Consider the following 17,360-nt stretch of genomic DNA (forward strand, 5'->3'; position numbering starts at 1 on the left):
AAGGAAAACCAAATTTAAAAATTCACATATATCCTACCACTCTAAAAACAGCTGTTTTCATTTCTTCACATTCCCTTCTGTTCCTTTGCTCACATGCATACATAATTTTAAAACGTGGCAACCATTGTTAGCTACAATTTCATATCCTACTTTTTTCCCACTTCACATGGTCCATAAATATTTTCCTAAGTGGCTCCCATATGTCTTTTTCAAGGATTTAAAAGGCCAATAAAATGCTGGGCATTGTGGGGAAACATTTTAGGAATGAAAGCAGAAAATCCTACTTCGGTTACAAAGTCTGGTGCCACTACAGCTGGTATTGTGCTGATTGTAATCTTGGTGGACAATGACTCTCCATGAGGTGACTAAGTTGGGACCTGAATGATGAGATTTCCCCATGCATCAGATCTAAGGAGAGAGCCTTCCAGGAAGAGGAAACAGGGCAAAGGCCCTGTGACAGTAATAGGCACGCAGAAAATGCTCGGAGATTCATTTCAATGGATAATTACATGGAAATTAGACGTTTTATTTTTGAGAAAATGTAGGAACAACTTTTGATGTAAACTACAGAAGAAGGTGTACATCCTTCATCTAGGATTCCCTACCAAGGAAGAGAAGTCATAATGGAATCATTTTGACCTCCGTGAACCGTAGGAGATCCAGCAGTCGTTAAAGGTTTGGGGTGTCAGACCAGACACGAGTTCCATGTACAAACTGGTATGTCCATTCAGGCCAGTACTCACCCAAAACCTGAGTCCGGCCCCTTAATTTTATAGAAAAGGCACAATTCCCAAAGAGGGTAAATGACTTGTGCACAATAAATAATTCAGCTGCGTTTAACTAGCTTGTCACGAGCTCCCCTCCCCATCAACGATTCCTTTAAAAAAAAAAAACAAGACTCCGTGCACACGACTCCTAAACCCTTAACCAGCTAGAAAAATGCCCCCCACCATGATCCACCAGCCTATCATTTGCACAGATTTCTCAGAAGCAGGAAATTGAGAAATCACTCGTCCACAACTCGGGGACCCTAAGTCTGGGAGATGGCGCCGCTTCCTCCCGGGGCCAGCAGGGGGGGCACCGGGCACGGTTTGTAAACCTCTCCCGGCGTCGGTCCCCTCCCAGTTCCTCGCCCAACTTCCCCGGAGCCGCCGCTTCAGTTTTAAAGTGGCCATTGACCTTTCAAGCTTTTGAGCAGTGATGCAATAGAATAGTATTTCAGAGAAAAATGGTTATCGAAATTTTGCGTCCGGTTTTCCCGTGAGACTTAATGAGGTTTTAAAAAGTAGGTCACATTGAAAGTAGGTCACATTTCGGGGGCGGGCGTGTAGGCAAGATGAGTTGCAACTAAGGCCAGGTGGCCTCCAACGGGAGTGGGAAGAGGTGAGGGTCCAGAGCGGGGAGAAGGTGCCAAGATTATTCCAAATTCCCGCTTCCTGGCTTCCAGCTCCGCACGGAATGGCGCAAACCAGCCCTCCCGGAACCGCCGCCTTCCAGGCCTGACGCCGCACACCTCCCGGGAGCGCAGGTAAGGGCGGCCCCTCTGCGGCGGGCGCAGGTGAACCGCGCCGAGCGGCGGGCGCCCGGAAGAAGGTGCCCGAGCCGCGCGGCGGAGAAAGGGAGGAGCCGGTCGGCGCGGGTCCCGGAGACAGAGAGCCCGAGAGCCGGGGGGAGGGGACTGAGAGCGGCCGGGGCCTCTTAAGGAGGCGCCGCGCTCCGCCCGCACGCAGCGTTCTAGCGCCCGGGCCCGGGACACCGCCTCAGAACCGCCCCCCTCCAGCCCGGCGGTGTGGGTACGAGGGGCTGGGCCGGGGCTTCCTCGCTCCGTCGTTATGCCTGGGAGCGGGAGGGACGCGTTCCCGAGCGCCCCTCGTTTCTGCCGCACCGCCTGACAATAAGGTGCGGCCGAGGGGGTGGATGGGGTGGGAGAGACGAACGCCCCCTCTGCGCGCTTCTGGGCGACGCTGTCCGACGCTCTGCCGCGCTCCCGGGAGGACGCGCACCGGGGCGCCAGCTGGCGCGGGTGCAGCGCGGGTTCCGGCTGCCCAAACTGGGCCGGCGGTGGCCGGGGGGAAGTTTCCTTCCCTTGTTCCCCGGGGTGTGGGGGGGGGGGGGCAGAGGAGAGCAGATGCCCAGGCGCCCACGCCGCACCCAAGCGCCCAGAGCCAGGTTCCCTCAAAGCCTGCGCATTCGCGCGGGTGCCTCTTTAAAGCGGTAGCCGGGGCCGCAGTCACGTGAGGCGGATTCCTGGAAAGTTCCTGGAAAGCGGCCTCCGCGGCAGCCGGGCGGGGCGGGGCGGGGCGCGCGGAGGAGCGCGGAGGCGGGAGAGGGGCGGGGAGCGGGGGGTGCGCGCGGGGCTGGGCAGGCGCGTGCACACGGCGCTGGTGGGGTGGGGGTGGGGGTGGGCAGGCGTTTAACTCTTGCCGGGTCTCCCCGCAGCCGCTGCGGTTCGCGGGGCCTTGGGTTTCCCCTGAAGCATGAGCCTCCTTGCCCGCAGCCATCGGTGGGCGGTGTGTACCGGGGCCGCGGGCGCACAGCTCGGGATCCTCCCCTGCGCCCGCACCCCGGGCACCGGAGAAGCAGGGGCCGGGGCTGACGGCAGGTACCGGGGGCGGGGGGCGGGGCGGGGGAGCCCCGAAGGCTCCGCCCCGAGGAGGGTCGCTGGGGAGGGCACCGGGGCGCGGCCGCGGGCGCCGGAGAGTGGCGGGCGGCCTTCTCTTCCGCAGTCTCGAGCCGCCGAGCTGCCCCGCGGCCGGCTTCTGCTGCCTGTTTCTCCGGTTCCTTTTCAGCGGCGGGAAGTCTCCCGAGTTGGTTTTGTCTCTTTTTTTCCTTCTACATTACCATCCCAATTAACAATTTTCCTAATAACCTGACCTCCCATTCCTCCCCGCTGGCTTGCCTCCCGCCCTTGTCCTTTCTTCCTCTCTTCCCTCTTATCTCCGGGTTCGCCGACGGAGGATACCCCGCAGCTACCCGTGGTGTCGGGGTGGGGGTGGAGGGTGATATCCTATCCCCGAGAGGTTGTCGGAGCCGCGGAGGTCGGGGATGCGATCCCCGGGGCTTCTGCGTGGCCTTGGCGCGGAGAGCGCGGGCTGCCGCCGCGGGCAGGGCTCGTCGCATCCCTCGGCAGCTCGTTCCTAAATTAAACGTCGACGGGGGAGGCTCGGGCAGTCGCACCCCTCCTCGCCCCGGCCCCTCCGGCTCCCCCGCCTTGGGTCCGCCGGGGAGGCTGCCTGGCGCGGAGGCGGCGGCCGGGTCCGAGGTGAGGTCTCGGCCTTGGCTGTCTGCACGTCCCGCGGCGCTTTCTGCCGCCTGCCAGCCCCCAGCTCCAGCGAGGGCCGCGCTCTCGTCCGGATTCCTCGACAGCGCCCGCGGCGGCAGCGGCGGCGGCGGGCCGGGACCTGTAGCTGCGGCCGCTGTACCTGGCGGCGCCCCCCGTCCTGCTCCGAGCGGGCGCGGGGAAGCAGGGCATGGGGAGCGGGGCCGCCTCCCGGGCGGGGATGGGGGAGCTCGCTCACCTCGGCGCCTCCTGCTGACCGCGCGCGCCCCGGGAGCCCAGTGGCCCTTAGGGCGGGGAACTAGGGCCGTGCCGGCCGCTGCCTTGCTGAGCGGGACGTGGGTTGGGGCGCCTGCTTGGGTATCTCCTGACCTTTCCGTTTTCTTTCCCTACTTGTCCTTGACAACGGTCTTTTTCCATTATTCTCTCAGGTGACTCTTTGATCACAGCCCCGGGTGGGAAGACACCCATTCCCTACCCTTATTCTGCGCCTCCCCCAACCCGTCCCCAGCCGCGCCCCCGCCAACTCTGGCGTCTCGGATCCACGCTCTCGCTGGATCCTCCTTTCCCTCGAGCTGGGCCAGGGCGGCAGCTGTATGCTTGGGGTTAAAAGGTGCGGGAACAGTGAGGCGGAGAAGTCCCCGGGATTTAACACGTCTCTGCCTGCCCACTTGCTTCACCCCAGTCGCAGGGGTCCAGTTCGGACTGACCCAACCCGCCCACTTTCTCTTTGCAGGAGGACTGTGGGGGACCGCGCGTGCGGGGGACTTTGCCATTCGCCCGCCGGGACGTGGGGAGGAAGAAGCGGCAGTTCTCCAGCCCCTCCCCCTCCCGCTTCACCACCATTTCGGACTCCCCGCCGGGACGTGTTTGGAGTTCCCACTGGCTTCCAGGAAGGTCGCGTGTCCTTCTCTGACCCCAGCTCGGGCGGCCACCTGTCCTTGCCACGGTGACCCTTCCCACATGACCCTGCGGTGCCTCGAGCCCTCCGGGAATGGCGCGGAAGGAACGCGGAGCGAGTGGGGGACCGCGGGGTCGGCGGAGGAGCCGTCCCCGGAGGCGGCGCGTCTGGCGAAGGCCCTGCGGGAGCTCAGCCACACAGGTAGGAGGGTGCGCCGGCGTGGAGCGCTGCTGCCCAGTGGGGTCGAGGTGGGAAGTGGAGAAGGGGACGGAACTCCTTCCCCTCGCGTCGCGGCCCGGGGACCGCGCGAGGACTCCCTCCCGGCCCTGGATCCTTAGGAATGCGAAAGGAAAGTGGTTTTCGAGGGACTCCGAGGGCCGAGGGCGGGCCCAGCGCGCGAAGGGCCCCTTGGAAGCAGCTCCCGAGGGCGCTGGAACCTGCTTTCTCGCCGCGGCTGCTCAGGGGTCGGCATTCGAGCTCGAACCCTGGTGGTAGCAAGCACCCTGCGCCCCCCTTTCCGCGGGGTGCGAGGGCGGCGGGTGGCCGCCAGCGCCCCGCAGCTCCAGCCGCTTCCGGCTGGCGAGCGCAGTCGCCGCGGCAGCCTGGGGTCTTCGTGGCCGAGTGCAGGGACAGACAGACGGCCGAACGGGCGTCCTCGGGGCGGGGGTTGCAGAGGCCCGCGCGCCCGGCGGTGCTGGTTTCAAGTTCTGTCCTGCCCTTTGCGCGACTCACTGTCGCCTCTCGGCATCCGAAAGAAGCCTTTTTTTTTTCTTTTCTTAATTTTGGCAAATCATGTAGGCTTTCAAAACCTGGATCCCCAAAGCAGACGTTTGGGGCAAAGTTGAAGTTTTGGTAGCGCTAAGAGGAGAGCGAAAAGTCCGCTTGCCTGCGATCGCGCCTGGCGGTCTGCGGGCGTTCCCCCAGCGGGGTTGGGGCGGGGTGGGAGTCCGGCAGACGGGCAGTTTTTAGGGGGAGGGGGCACGTTGTTCAAATGTCTTAAATGCAGAGTGAGTCAGAGTCACTTCTTTCTTGCTTGCTTTTCTTTTTGTATGCTGTGCGATGAAGATCACATTTCATCCTTTCCCATGTGATATCCCGTCATTGCAGCACCATTTGTTGATTTTCTTTTCTTCTTTTTTCTTTTTAATGGGCCGGGAATCGAACCGGGCTCTCCCGCATTAGAGTCACTTTTGAAAACGGATGGACCCGGGAGACGATGCAGGCAGATGAAATCGAGAATGTTGGGGTGACCCGCAGCTGGGATTGGATTTGGATGAAGGCAAAGTCCAAAAGAGTTTAGCTAAGATCGTAAACTTGAACTGAACCTTATTAATTATCAATTGGGGCTTCCCTCATTTCTGAATGACTGATAAGGCAGTTGTAATCTCAAAGCATCAAATAGAAGGTTTTGTGCGAGAACTGTACTTTTCATACAAGTGAATAGCAGTGCCTTCCAGAGCTTTGAGCAAATATGCAGCTTTTAACAGATTTTTTTTTGGGGGGGGGGTAGTATCTGCCATCTGCAAGATCGCTTCTTTCACTCTTGGAATTACTGGGGGTGGACTTTTGACCTTTTAAAGGCATGTCTTTCTTTTCTAACTTCCAGATTATTTCTAATTTGCTTTAAAAATCATCAGTTTCACTTAAATGGTGCTAAAAACATTTAGCAAGTATTTTGCTGTTGTTTCAATGGGAGAAAATCTTAAGAAAAAATTTGAAGAACAGCCACAGAAGGTTATTTTTTAACAAGAGAAAACAGGCTCAGCGTTTGAGTTCATAAATTAAAATGGAATCAAAGTTTTATTCAGTTTCTATGGAAAGTATGGCCTCCCCTAGTAAAGTTTCACTTGTAAACTTTTCATTTGTTTTTATTTTTTATAGTTAGAAATACTGCCAAGTCCTTGCTGTATTTGAAAAATTCTTATAACTATTTTACCCTCTTTTTTTTTTTTTTCTTTTTCTTTTTGTACAAATCCCCCAGGATGGTACTGGGGAAGTATGACTGTTAATGAAGCCAAAGAGAAGTTGAAGGAGGCACCAGAAGGAACCTTCTTGATTAGAGACAGTTCGCATTCAGACTACCTATTGACGATATCTGTTAAAACATCGGCTGGACCAACTAATCTGCGAATCGAATACCAAGATGGGAAATTCAGATTGGACTCTATCATATGCGTCAAGTCCAAGCTTAAACAGTTTGACAGCGTGGTTCATCTGATAGACTTCTATGTTCAGATGTGCAAGGATAAGCGTGCTGGCCCGGAAGCTCCCCGGAATGGCACTGTTCACCTTTATCTGACCAAACCACTCTACACGGTGGCACCAACTCTGCAGCATCTCTGTAGACTCACCATTAACAAATGTACCGGTACCATCTGGGGACTGCCCTTACCAACAAGACTAAAAGATTACTTAGAAGAATATAAATTCCAGGTATAAGTGTTTCTCTTTTTCTAAACTCTGCCTCCCATAGAGTGTCTCCGAATGCAGCTGTGTAAAAGAGAACCAAAACTTGAGTTACTGCCCTGGATAACTAGCCACCCGGAATTCTTTCTAAGAACAGCTGAAGTCAATCTAATTTAAGTGCATGAAAAGGTAGCTAGGTATTTAAAGTTCCCCGAATATTTTCACCCGAGTGATGCTTCCCTTCTAAGGCTGACAGGTTGATCCTTTGAAGTTAAAAATAAAACGTCCCACATGGAAGGCTGTAGGAGCATTTTATCAGAATGCCTTCCCTTTTTGTGGTTCCTTAGTGGGGCAAAGGTCCTAGTACAGGTAGTAAATAAAGAGCTGCCCCTAGGAGCCCTGAAAAGTGGAAGGAAGGAAGCTGACAGCATAACTTCAGTTTTATATACCTGGTCATCAGACTGTATTTTAAGACATGTTTTGCGTTTTGATGCACCAGGAGTTTTGTTGAAGAGATCATAACTTGTGAGTATTTATTCCTCATTTTATGCAATGAACCAAATCAACCAAAAAAAACACATAAGTGACCAGAAATCCTATATTTGTCTTTCTACTACATGTATGAACTCTCTCATGTGAATGAGTACTGTAGTAATCCACTTAAAGGGAGCCTTATTTCAGAAATTCTTCAAACTGGTGCAAAGGGGAAAGACTTTCTCTTTTCCTTTAAGGCTAAAGACAAGAATGTCATGCTATACAGGTGCAACTCAATCTCTGTTAATAAAACCCTTGTAGATATAGACCTTTTACCCTGTTGAAGTAGCTATGTCCTAACTTGTTGCCATTGATTTTTTTGGAAATGGTTTTAGAAATTTCCAAGCTCTCCTTGAATTGTCTAACCATGGACATCAGCAGTTGTCTCCCTTCTACCATGTAGAATACTTTGACTTAATTTTCTTCCGGATACAGGGGGATACCTGGCTGTTTTTCAAAGTGTTTATTTCTGTTACTATTTTATTAGAATGTATTAAATAAAAAACCTGACTTTTACAAGTTGCACTGATTACTTCGGATTGCAGAGAACATACACTTTCATGGTAATAGAGGATTGCCATAAAAACTTGTCAAGTGAAGTGAACCAGATATTCAGCAAAGAGTGGAACATAACCAGCCCTTATCTAAGGTCATGGGCTGTACCAGCCCTTTGCATTTCTGAAAGCATAGTTTAGAAACAACAGGAATTGCCAAGTGACCTGTTCTTTTACAAGTTGAGTGGGTATCACACTGCTACCCTTTGTGTTTCCAAAAACATGGGCTAGAAACTATAAAAACTATGACGTGGCATAGGTAGGCTTTTATGGATTGAGTAGGCATGAGACAAAATGAAAATTAAATGTTTTTATGGCCATTTTTTTTTTAACCTGGTCTGATGACTGCTGCAAATCTACCACCTTTTGTGTGCATTTTGCTGCCTTCTTTTATTTCCTGCACAACTACACGGAAGAGGTGAATCTGGTATTATCATGTGTGTGCCATGACCGAAAGAAAATTCAGTTACAAATTATAATAAAACCTGCTCATTGCATATCTTATCTTATTTTCAGGAAGCTCTTGAAAAAATGGTTTTGTGCCTGGAAGGAAAATATAACTGTGCATGTCCAAACAGCAGAGTCAAACGTGGAAAATTGCTAGGTGTGCCTTTGGAAGACTTTGTTCAGAGCCTAATATTTAAAGAAAAGCCAGACGTTTAGGGTCTGGTCTGTGATGGGGAGATAACCTTTTCAGTAGCATGCCTGGCATTCCGTGCTTTATTTACCATGATTCCCCACTGACAACAGTTGTCTAGTCTGGAATGTTTGACTTTTCTGGCATGACTTCCACATGAGTAGTGCCAAGGGGCTTTGTGGAATTTCTTTAAGGTCTTTTGCATTGCTAGTCTCATTGTTTCAAACACTCTGCTGTTTCTCAGTTATTGAGAGTGGGAGGCACTAGCAGGATATGAGTGTCCATGAAATTGTGAAAAGTTCTGCATTATCCTTAGCAAATGAAAGCCAGAGGACAGCAAACGTGCTGTGGAACTGTTGCCTTATTTTTAATTTTCTGTCTTGCAAGTAAGTTGAAAAGTATCACGAAAGAGTCCTTTTTAAAGGTTTTATTTATTTATTATGTGTTTTTTCTTACAAATACTATCATTTACTTACTAAGTTTTCTGTGTGCCAAGTTCTTGCTCAGCGCTGTACATGCATTATCTCATTTAATCGTTACAACTGAATGAACAAAGTACAGTGATTCCAGGAGGCATGCCTTTTGATTTGTGAGTGCAGAAGCATACCAGGAATATCTCGGCCCTTTTTATTCCTGGAGAGGAATTGCGAGGAGCAAATTGCTGGTAAACATTTCTCCATTGATCCAGCCCAACAGGTGAGAGAAGGCTATAAAAGGAACCTTTAGCCTTTTTATTGCTGCCTCATTTGAAAGGAAAAGTATAGATACTTTAATTGGTGTTATGCTTTGTGGGATTCTACTTAGCTTGTCCCAGTGTTGTTTTTTTTCCTGAACATTCCTGCACAGGGAGCTCACCATGTTGGCGTGTGTTGGAGGGGCAGGCGCTTAACTGTTCTGCTCAGCCACTGGCTGCCCCATTTTACACATGGGACAAAAAAGTAAAATGTACACTTCTCTAAATTATCCTCAACAGTGCCAGGTAAGATATCCAGGGTTCTCTCTGTGCAGGGCAGTTTGGGGCATTCGTGAGAGTTTTTATTATTGTTGTTGAAGTATTTAATATTGCAGAACTTCTGTATCCTGCAGGACTTAAAAAGTTGAATCTGAGTTTCTGTTCTGAGCACTTGCGAGGCAGTGGGGTTTTCTGTTCCCATCACCGTGGGCATTGGTGGCTCCCAATTTTTAGGGACTTGGGCTTTTTTTTTTTTTCCCAGGGCTTTGGACAGTAGAGAAAGGGCAGCTCAGCTTATGAGCTGAATTCTTTTTTGGCATGTCAGTAAGAAAATCTTGCATAGTAATTATGTAATCCAAATAGGTAACAGAATGGGATGGTTGTTTGGGAGTGTTTATTTTCTTGGGAAGGATTTTCTCTGCTTTTAGAAAATTGTACCCTGGTAGGAGAGTAGGAGACAGAGACGTCATCAAATAATCCGAGGGATGGAATGTCCTGAGACGCAGGCGAGCACTGCTGGGCTGTGGATTTGGGATAGGCAAGTGGGACTGAGGGGGCTGGGAGCTGGGGGGAGGCCTCTGTCCTAGAGGAGTCATTTCTACCCTTTGGAGCAAAGAAGTAAAGTCATTCATTCTAGGTCTGTCCTCATTAAGAGGCCTGTGTTCTCTTCACCCAACTTTTAACTTCCTAGAATTTTAAAGCTTGAAGCCACTTTCCAGATCATGTATTTTAGTTCCCTCATTTTACTGAAGAAGAATTTCAGGCTCAAGAGAGGTGGCGATTTGCAACAACAATTAGCCAGCAGATTTTTGGCAGAGCCAGCATTCAAACACAGATATTTTGATCTCTGGTTTAGTATTTGTACAAGTTGCACTCTCCTACCCCTCATTTTAATTATCAATATTCTTTGCTAGCCGGTACGCCCTACAGTGGGTTGTTTTATCATCCCACTTCTCTTCCTCTAAAACTTAGAAACCAGGGCTTGGCAGCACCAGGTGGGGTTTCAGTTCGAGTTCTTGGCTGGAAGAATCAGCTTGTGCTGGGTTTCATGATGTCTGAATCTTCCGTAGAGTTTTGGATTAACTTTTAACTCCTCAGTGTTTCTAATCTATGTGCTGTTTTAAAATCCGACACCTCCCCTCCATGCTGTTTTGGGATCTCATATCTGTCTCTGCCACATGACTCCTACAGAGCTGACAATGCCCCAGTGAAAGGCCCCCTCTCCAGGCCCCATTAGTGTAGCCCATTCTTTCTTTGCCCGCTCATGCGCATAATACCATTGTTAATTCCTGCCTTACTCTCTTCCTTTTGATATCATAAATTTGCTTTCTTAGTTTATCTGGCACAGCCCTGTTGGCAGTATTATACTCCAGTGAAAAGAGGGTAATTATATTCAACTTAAGTTGGATAACTGAATGACTTAGAATATCTTAAAACTCAATCTGCCTCTTTATTTCATTCTTTGATTCACTTCAGGTTTTGAAACAAGGAGCCAACCCCAAATAGAGCATTTTTGTCACGCGTGTCTTTGATTTTATTTTTTATTGAAAGTAGTGAAGTCTCCTTTTTCACAGTCAAGTTGCATTTCACTTGAATGGAATGAAAATGCTGTCCATTCTTTCACTTCTCCTACCACTCTGTAGGACTGATTCTGTGGTAGTTTGCTTTACCCCTCCTACATATGCATATTTTTCCTTGCATTCTCATCTTCACATATTTTTTATTTTTCTCTATGTGGCTTGAGTTCAGGTTACTTAACTTTATTAATAAAATAAAGGAACAGCTGTTTCTAGAGTAGACTTTAAAAGTCCCTGAGTTCCAAACACCTCGAGAGTGAGGAAGTGGAGGTCAGAGAAGCAAGTATGGAGATTCCTTCCCATCCCTGCCCGTGCTTGGTCACCAACAAGGCTGGGTCAGCTCAGGGTGGTCACAGAGAATGGGGCTCACTCCGATTCCATAAACATTTAGTGAGCCATAAAAATGAAACTGCTTTTATAGACAACTCTCAGTCGAACTCCATCCTTAACTTAAAGGAACTCTGACTCGCCCTGGAGGTCAGGTCATTGGTTTTACCTCTCTTTAAATATAAGGAGAAGAAAAAGGCAAGCCAGGGACCTAACAAGAGGGAAGCAGACGCATTACCTGCCTCCTCTTCTGTCTCAGCATAAATGCCACCACCCAAGTAGCCCCTTTGCGATTGCAGAGAGTGAGACTCTCCCCCACCCTCTACCTCCGGGGGGAGTTAAACCAGCAGAGAACTTCATACAGTTTTCCTGTATCTTCCCAGCTTCCAGCAATGTTAAGATATAAGTTTATTTTTGGCAAAATGTTTTTTTTTTCTCCTTCGATTAGTTTGGTGTGCTTTTTCCTGTTTAGGTTTTAGTTCAGAGAGCTGCTGTGACCGTTAAGATTCAGAGAAATATTTTTTTTTCATGTTGCTTCTACCTGGAGAAGTAATTTGGTTTCCCATTTTAATATCCCCTCTGCCATTGCGATGAAGTTGGCCCTTCTTAGGTTGCCAGCATAACTTCTGTCTCTGTTTCCATTTCCAGGTTGCGGTAGTCAATTCTATATTTGGTCAGAAAGTGTGTTTGTATTTTGCACATTTGATTAAGGCACCTGTTCTCAATTACCTGCAATAATGAGGGGCAGAGAGAATGGGGATAATTGAAGCCCATAAACACATCTAACCAGTAGTTTCGACTTCTTCCTAATTCTATCTCCTTTGCCGGACAAAAAAAATCACTGTTTCTCTGTTGTCTCATTTTATTTTCCTGTCCCTCCGGGATTAAGGATGCTGCAAATGACAAAGAACTGGAAAAGATGGCAAGAGTGAGAGAAGTAAGGGTGATGGAGCGTCAGGCCTGTGCCAGAGACTCTTGAAAGTCAGTTGTTAAATACTTAGGGATTTTGCGGAACTTGAAATCAGCCCCAGCGTGGGTATTTACTCTACGGAAATTGGCTGATGCTACAAAGAGAGACCCCCATCCTCACAGTGAGTTTATCAGCACCCCACTGACCTAAGTATTCGATCCTCCTCAATCACTGAGACCGCATTAGAGTCGGATCAGTTTGTGTCCTCCGTTGTCCCAGGCCTCCAGATTATAGCAGAATAGGAATGAACAATTTCAGGAATGAAATTTTTTTAAGTATGTGTGCCAGTGCTATATTGGTCCATACTGGTGGATCAGCCAGTTTTGGGGACCCAGTGTCTTTCCCTGGCGATACGGTGGTATCTGAGGATACCCTTTCAGAGTCTGTTAGGAGGGGGGACCTTCTCAAACTCACAGAAGCAGTGTTGACAACTTTTTTAGCTCTAATGGAGCTAGGTCTCCTGCTTTGCATGTAGTTTCATTCATTCATTTTCCTTTTATCTCCATTCTCACCTGCTTTCCTCCCCTCTCTGCCTCCTTCTTTATGACAACATTTCAGTGCCTACTGTATTCACCAGGAATACAAAAAAGAGCAAGAAATGTTCTTGCATTATGGAGCTCTTACAGTTCTTTGGGAAGGGACAGAGAGGAGAGGAACTAACATTTATTAAACAATCTAATATTTTCCATTCATGCCTTGCCCAGCAATTCCATTTAATCCATATGACAAAACTGGCAAGGTATAAATAGCCCCCAATTTTTAAACAATGAAACTGAGGCTTGGAGAGGTGAAATCCTGCCAGTAAGGGATGAGGTCTTGATTCAGACCCAGTTTTTTGTTGGATGTGGATGCTTGGTTCCGAGTCTCAGGATACTGCACGGCACAGGAGCTGCAGCTATAAGAGCAGGTCACTGCAGAATGCAGTGATGAGCGTGAGAACAGCGGGGTTGTGGATCAGGTGCCCTGGAGGGGTCATCAGGCTGTGTTTAGGGGTTAGAGAAGTCCACAGAGGCAGGTGCTCGAATCTGAGTATCAAAGGGCAGGAGGGAGCCTTTAGACCCACGGTGAGGAAGATCTTTCATGGGCTTCCCAAAGTTTGAAGAAAAGGGTAGAGGAATGTGGCAGGTGCTCCTTGAGGGTGAGTTGGGACCAGATCTGGCAGGCCTTGTTGAATGAAGAGCTTAGATTTTACCCTGGAGGCAATGGGGAGCCTGTGATATAAAAAAAAAGTTTTTTATATCGGGAGGGAACTGATCTAGACTTTGTTGCATGCTAGCACTCTGGAGGACCCCTTGGCAAATGGTTTAGAACAAAGCAAGAGTGGAGTTAAAGAGACTGGTTAGGTGTGAGACTGCTAGGCATGGGGTGAGGGGGAAGCAAGCAGTGGCTTGTGAGAGGTGGGGAAGGGTTGTGGACATTGATTCCCCTTCCTTGTTAGAGATTTACAGGCTCAGGGATTTGTCCTACAGATTAGGCTTTGGGTCTTACGCAGAGGCATGCTTCCCTTTGAAGGCCAACTTCTACTTTGGGCCAATTGGGGTAATTGGCACAGATTCCATTCTTAGGAAAGCAGGAAATGGTGCAGTGGGCAGAACCCTCAACTAGGAATCATAAAACTTGACGTTTGCTTCTGGTTGTTTGCCTTTGGGGTGACTGTTGACTCTCTTAGGGCCTCGGTTTTCTCCATTTGGAGCCTCTGTATTGTTTGGTCCCTTCCAGGAAGGTACTCCATCTGCCCAGAAGGGAGAGCAAACTGGGGTGGGAATGGCCGGGGAGAGGCCAGCCCCACATTTCTTTGGAGTCTCAGTTTTGACTTGAGTTGTAGTGTACAAAAATATTCAATGCCATAAAAATTCTCATTTGGGTGGGCCACGGTGGATCAGCAGGTAAGAGTGCTTGCCTGCCATGCCCAAGGATCCGGGTTCGATTCCCGGTGCCTGCCCATGTTAAAAAAAAAAAAATTCTCATTTACTTTGAAAAAGTAATGGCTTTCTCCCTAACTCTGGACTTGTTCACAGCTGGAGTCGGTCAACTCAGTTTTTATCCTGGTTAGAAGAACGTTGTATTTTCTGTTGGCTGTGGGTCTTTGAGAACTACCCTATAATAAGGAATTTGGACTTAGGGTTTAGAGCTCGGTTGTGCCTGAGAAACGTGGATCTGCTGGGTGACAGCCGTTATTATAATAACCCTTTGGATGAATTTTCATCATCCTAGGGCTGGGTTGTTTGTTCTGTCCCCTGGCTACTATAATCGATGTGCACCTAGAAAGCTATGGGCAAAGGACATATTTTTGTCATTCATTTTCCCCACTTAGGTAGATTATTTTTACTTCTGATTGACCCTCAATGGACAGGGATGCCATTGAGCTTTATTTTTCCTTTTCTCTGTCAGGCAATTAATAATAAAAACACAAAAGAAAACAAAAAACCTGAAATGGGCTAAGAGAAATCTTGAATTCTTTGGCAAAATTAAAAGAATCTTGGAGCATGAATAAGCCTCCTCCAACCTACTCATCTTGCATATTTATATTTTCCCAGATCTGTTTAAAGTGGGCCACCCCTCTTAGTAGCACATAAGGAGGCTGGGGGGTTTGTGGACGTCACAGGCAGAGTTATGTCATTGAACTTAGTGATATCTGAAAGCTCCTAAGAGGTTGCTTTATTTTCAAAGGCATGACAATGAGGTGGCATTCTATAAAAAAACAACTCTTATGGCCTCCAGGGAACTAAAAGAAAAGAAAAAAGCTGGAACATTTAGTAATGCCAAGCATTGCACTTGACACTTTACAAATATGACCTCATTTAACGCTCATGACAAACCTTTGAAAGTGGGTTTTGTTTTATCTCCATTTTAGAAAAAAGGAGTTTGAAGCTTAGAGAAAGTAAGTGGCTTGCTTCAGCTAGCAGGGAGAGCTGGCATTTGAATAACCCAGTCTGACTCCAAATCCCAGGCTTTTATTCACTCTTCTATCCTTTTTCTCAGTAACTAACATGCTTTTAAGCTCTGAGGTCTGCAGCCAGTATGTGCCATAATGCTGTCCTGTAGGCCATGTGCCTTGCAGTCATATGGAATTCACATTAAGGGGGCCATGACCCTTTCCGCCCAATTTGTAATAGTGGTGTTATTGGGACGTTGATTTCAGAAGCAGTATAAGATATCCCCCAATCCTGAGCATACAGCTGGAAAGGCTCCCTTACATCTGAAGTGATACCTTTTCCACCCTTCCATCCTCCGTTAGCTTTCTGTCCAGTGCAACCAGAACCTCCCACCTCTTCCCTATCACCCCCTTTTCTTTTCCTGGAGGTAATTTATGCGAATAATGTGTATCAGTCTTAATAGACTAGGTTATGCTGCAGAACAAACAACTCCAAAACTCTCAGTGGCTTCAAGCAGCAAAGGTTCATGAAGCTTACATTATGTGTCCCTCTCGGGTCAGCAGGGATGCTCTTTCTCAGTCACATGGGAACCAGGCTGGAGAAGCAGCCACCTCAGCTGGCCACCCGGCCCGGAAGTGCTGCCCTTCACTCCCAGAGGGAGGAGAAAAACACAACTATTTGGTGGACAGCAGTAATCACCTCCACCTATACCATGTTCCCTGCCCCCAACCACTCCACCCGACGCCCGACGTGGCTAATCTGAGCTCTGTTAAACTTTATAGGGCACATATGGGCTCGTTAATGCCAATCCTTCACTCCCTTTGTGTTCCAGTGCATTTTCAGATACTGCAAAATCATGTCTCTCTCTCCTTTGTGCTAGCCTTTTATTGTGAGCCAGAAGTCTTATATATTAAAGAAATGGAGCTACTAGCCTGGGAAGCTTCTGACCAGAAGGCCCTTCTGCTCTCCGTAACCATCTTTCTGGGCTTCCTCGCTGTGCTAAAATTAAACCTCTCCTCCAGGGTCAGTATTCAAGATAAGTTATGTCGGCATTCACCTTCATTGTTTACTGTTTTGATTAATTGGATACACTGCAATAGTATTCAGTAGTAGTTTTTTCTTCCAAGTTTCGATGAAATGTGTAGCCTTTCAGGTACATTGTAAGTTACATAGACTTCTGTGTGTTATATTGGGCACCTAATCACCGATCTGCATTTGCTTCTGAGGGAAATTGTATTCCAAATTCTGGACAACCAGACTTTTGTAGTTTGTAGATCAGGGTCTTTTTCTACAGCAAATTTTTTCATCATCAGAAAGCTGTGCTTCAACTGACAATGCATTCACGCAATGACTGCAGCATTCATGGGTTTGTTTCTTTGGAAAAATTAGAATATAAAAAATGTACTTAATTTAAAACTTCATTGGACATAATTCAATCTTTTCCTTAGTTTCTCATTCTCCACTAACCAGACAGGAATCTTTAGCATTATCTTTGACCTCTCTTTCTTTCATTCCTTTCATTTATCTTTCATTCTTTCCGTTATTCCAGCACTCATTCACTCAATCATTTGACACACATTTACTGAGCATCTCTTTGTCCCAGGTACCATGCAAGATTATGGAGAAAATTAAGACACAATTCCTGCCCTTAAGGAGATTTCTGTCTAGTGGGAAGATGCACGTGCCAGCTATTCATAGCACAGCAAGAGACTTGCTATAATGAACGTACAGGAGCCGCAGCAGAAGAACCCCTAGCTATAATCGAGGGAGTCAGGGAAAGCACAGAGAAGAGGTGGTCTCTGACACTTCGAGGATGAGTTGGCCTGGCAGAGAGGACATCATAGGGGAGTGAGAGACCACCTCTTGTTCCCAGAAGTTCTACCTTCGTGAGTGGAGCTTTAAATGCCAACGAGGGGAAACCACAGGTGATGAGGCTGAGTTGATGATCAGGGAAAGTAGCACCAAGGGCTTTGTTTCCCCAGGATGTGAGGAAGCCGTAAAAGCCTGTTGAACAGGGGAGAGACCAGACCACATCAGATCTGGTGGCCGTGTGGGAACGGGCCTGGAGGGGCCTGACCCTCTAGATTATGGATTCTTCACCCGGTTTCTGGACCTACAGGGGAGCCATGGATCAAATGCAGGGGGAAAAATGACACCATATCATCACTGATCTCTAACTGAAGTTTAACATTTCCTTCAAATACAAATCCAGGCAACAGATCTCAGCAGAATTAGGAGTCCCTTTGAGTTTGTCACCAATAGAAATTAGACATTTTCATATCATATTAGTTGTTGCCGATATCTCAAAATACCCTTTATGCTTATGCTTATCACTAAACTGAAGTTATT

General features: G+C 48.3%; 1 protein-coding gene across 5 annotated transcripts; it reads left to right on the forward strand.

The window, feature by feature from the left end:
* The first annotated feature begins 1,156 nt into the window (after positions 1 to 1,156).
* On the forward strand, positions 1,157 to 9,758 carry SOCS2 (suppressor of cytokine signaling 2). 5 transcript variants are annotated; one of them, XM_077111607.1, is made up of 3 exons: positions 1,157 to 1,528; positions 4,014 to 4,379; positions 6,160 to 9,758. In XM_077111607.1, the coding sequence occupies exons 2-3, from the start codon at positions 4,241 to 4,243 to the stop codon at positions 6,615 to 6,617; spliced, it is 597 nt and encodes a 198-aa protein (XP_076967722.1). In that variant the 5' UTR covers positions 1,157 to 1,528; positions 4,014 to 4,240; the 3' UTR covers positions 6,618 to 9,758. The 5 variants fall into 5 exon arrangements, with proteins under 5 accessions (XP_076967722.1, XP_076967720.1, XP_076967721.1 ...); XM_077111605.1 differs by lacking the exon at positions 1,157 to 1,528 and adding an exon at positions 1,698 to 1,793; XM_077111606.1 differs by lacking the exon at positions 1,157 to 1,528 and adding an exon at positions 1,799 to 1,899.
* Positions 9,759 to 17,360: the final 7,602 nt, after the last annotated feature.

The sequence above is a fragment of the Tamandua tetradactyla genome, chromosome 7, assembly GCF_023851605.1.
Source record: "Tamandua tetradactyla isolate mTamTet1 chromosome 7, mTamTet1.pri, whole genome shotgun sequence".
Taxonomy (NCBI): Eukaryota; Metazoa; Chordata; class Mammalia; order Pilosa; family Myrmecophagidae; genus Tamandua; species Tamandua tetradactyla.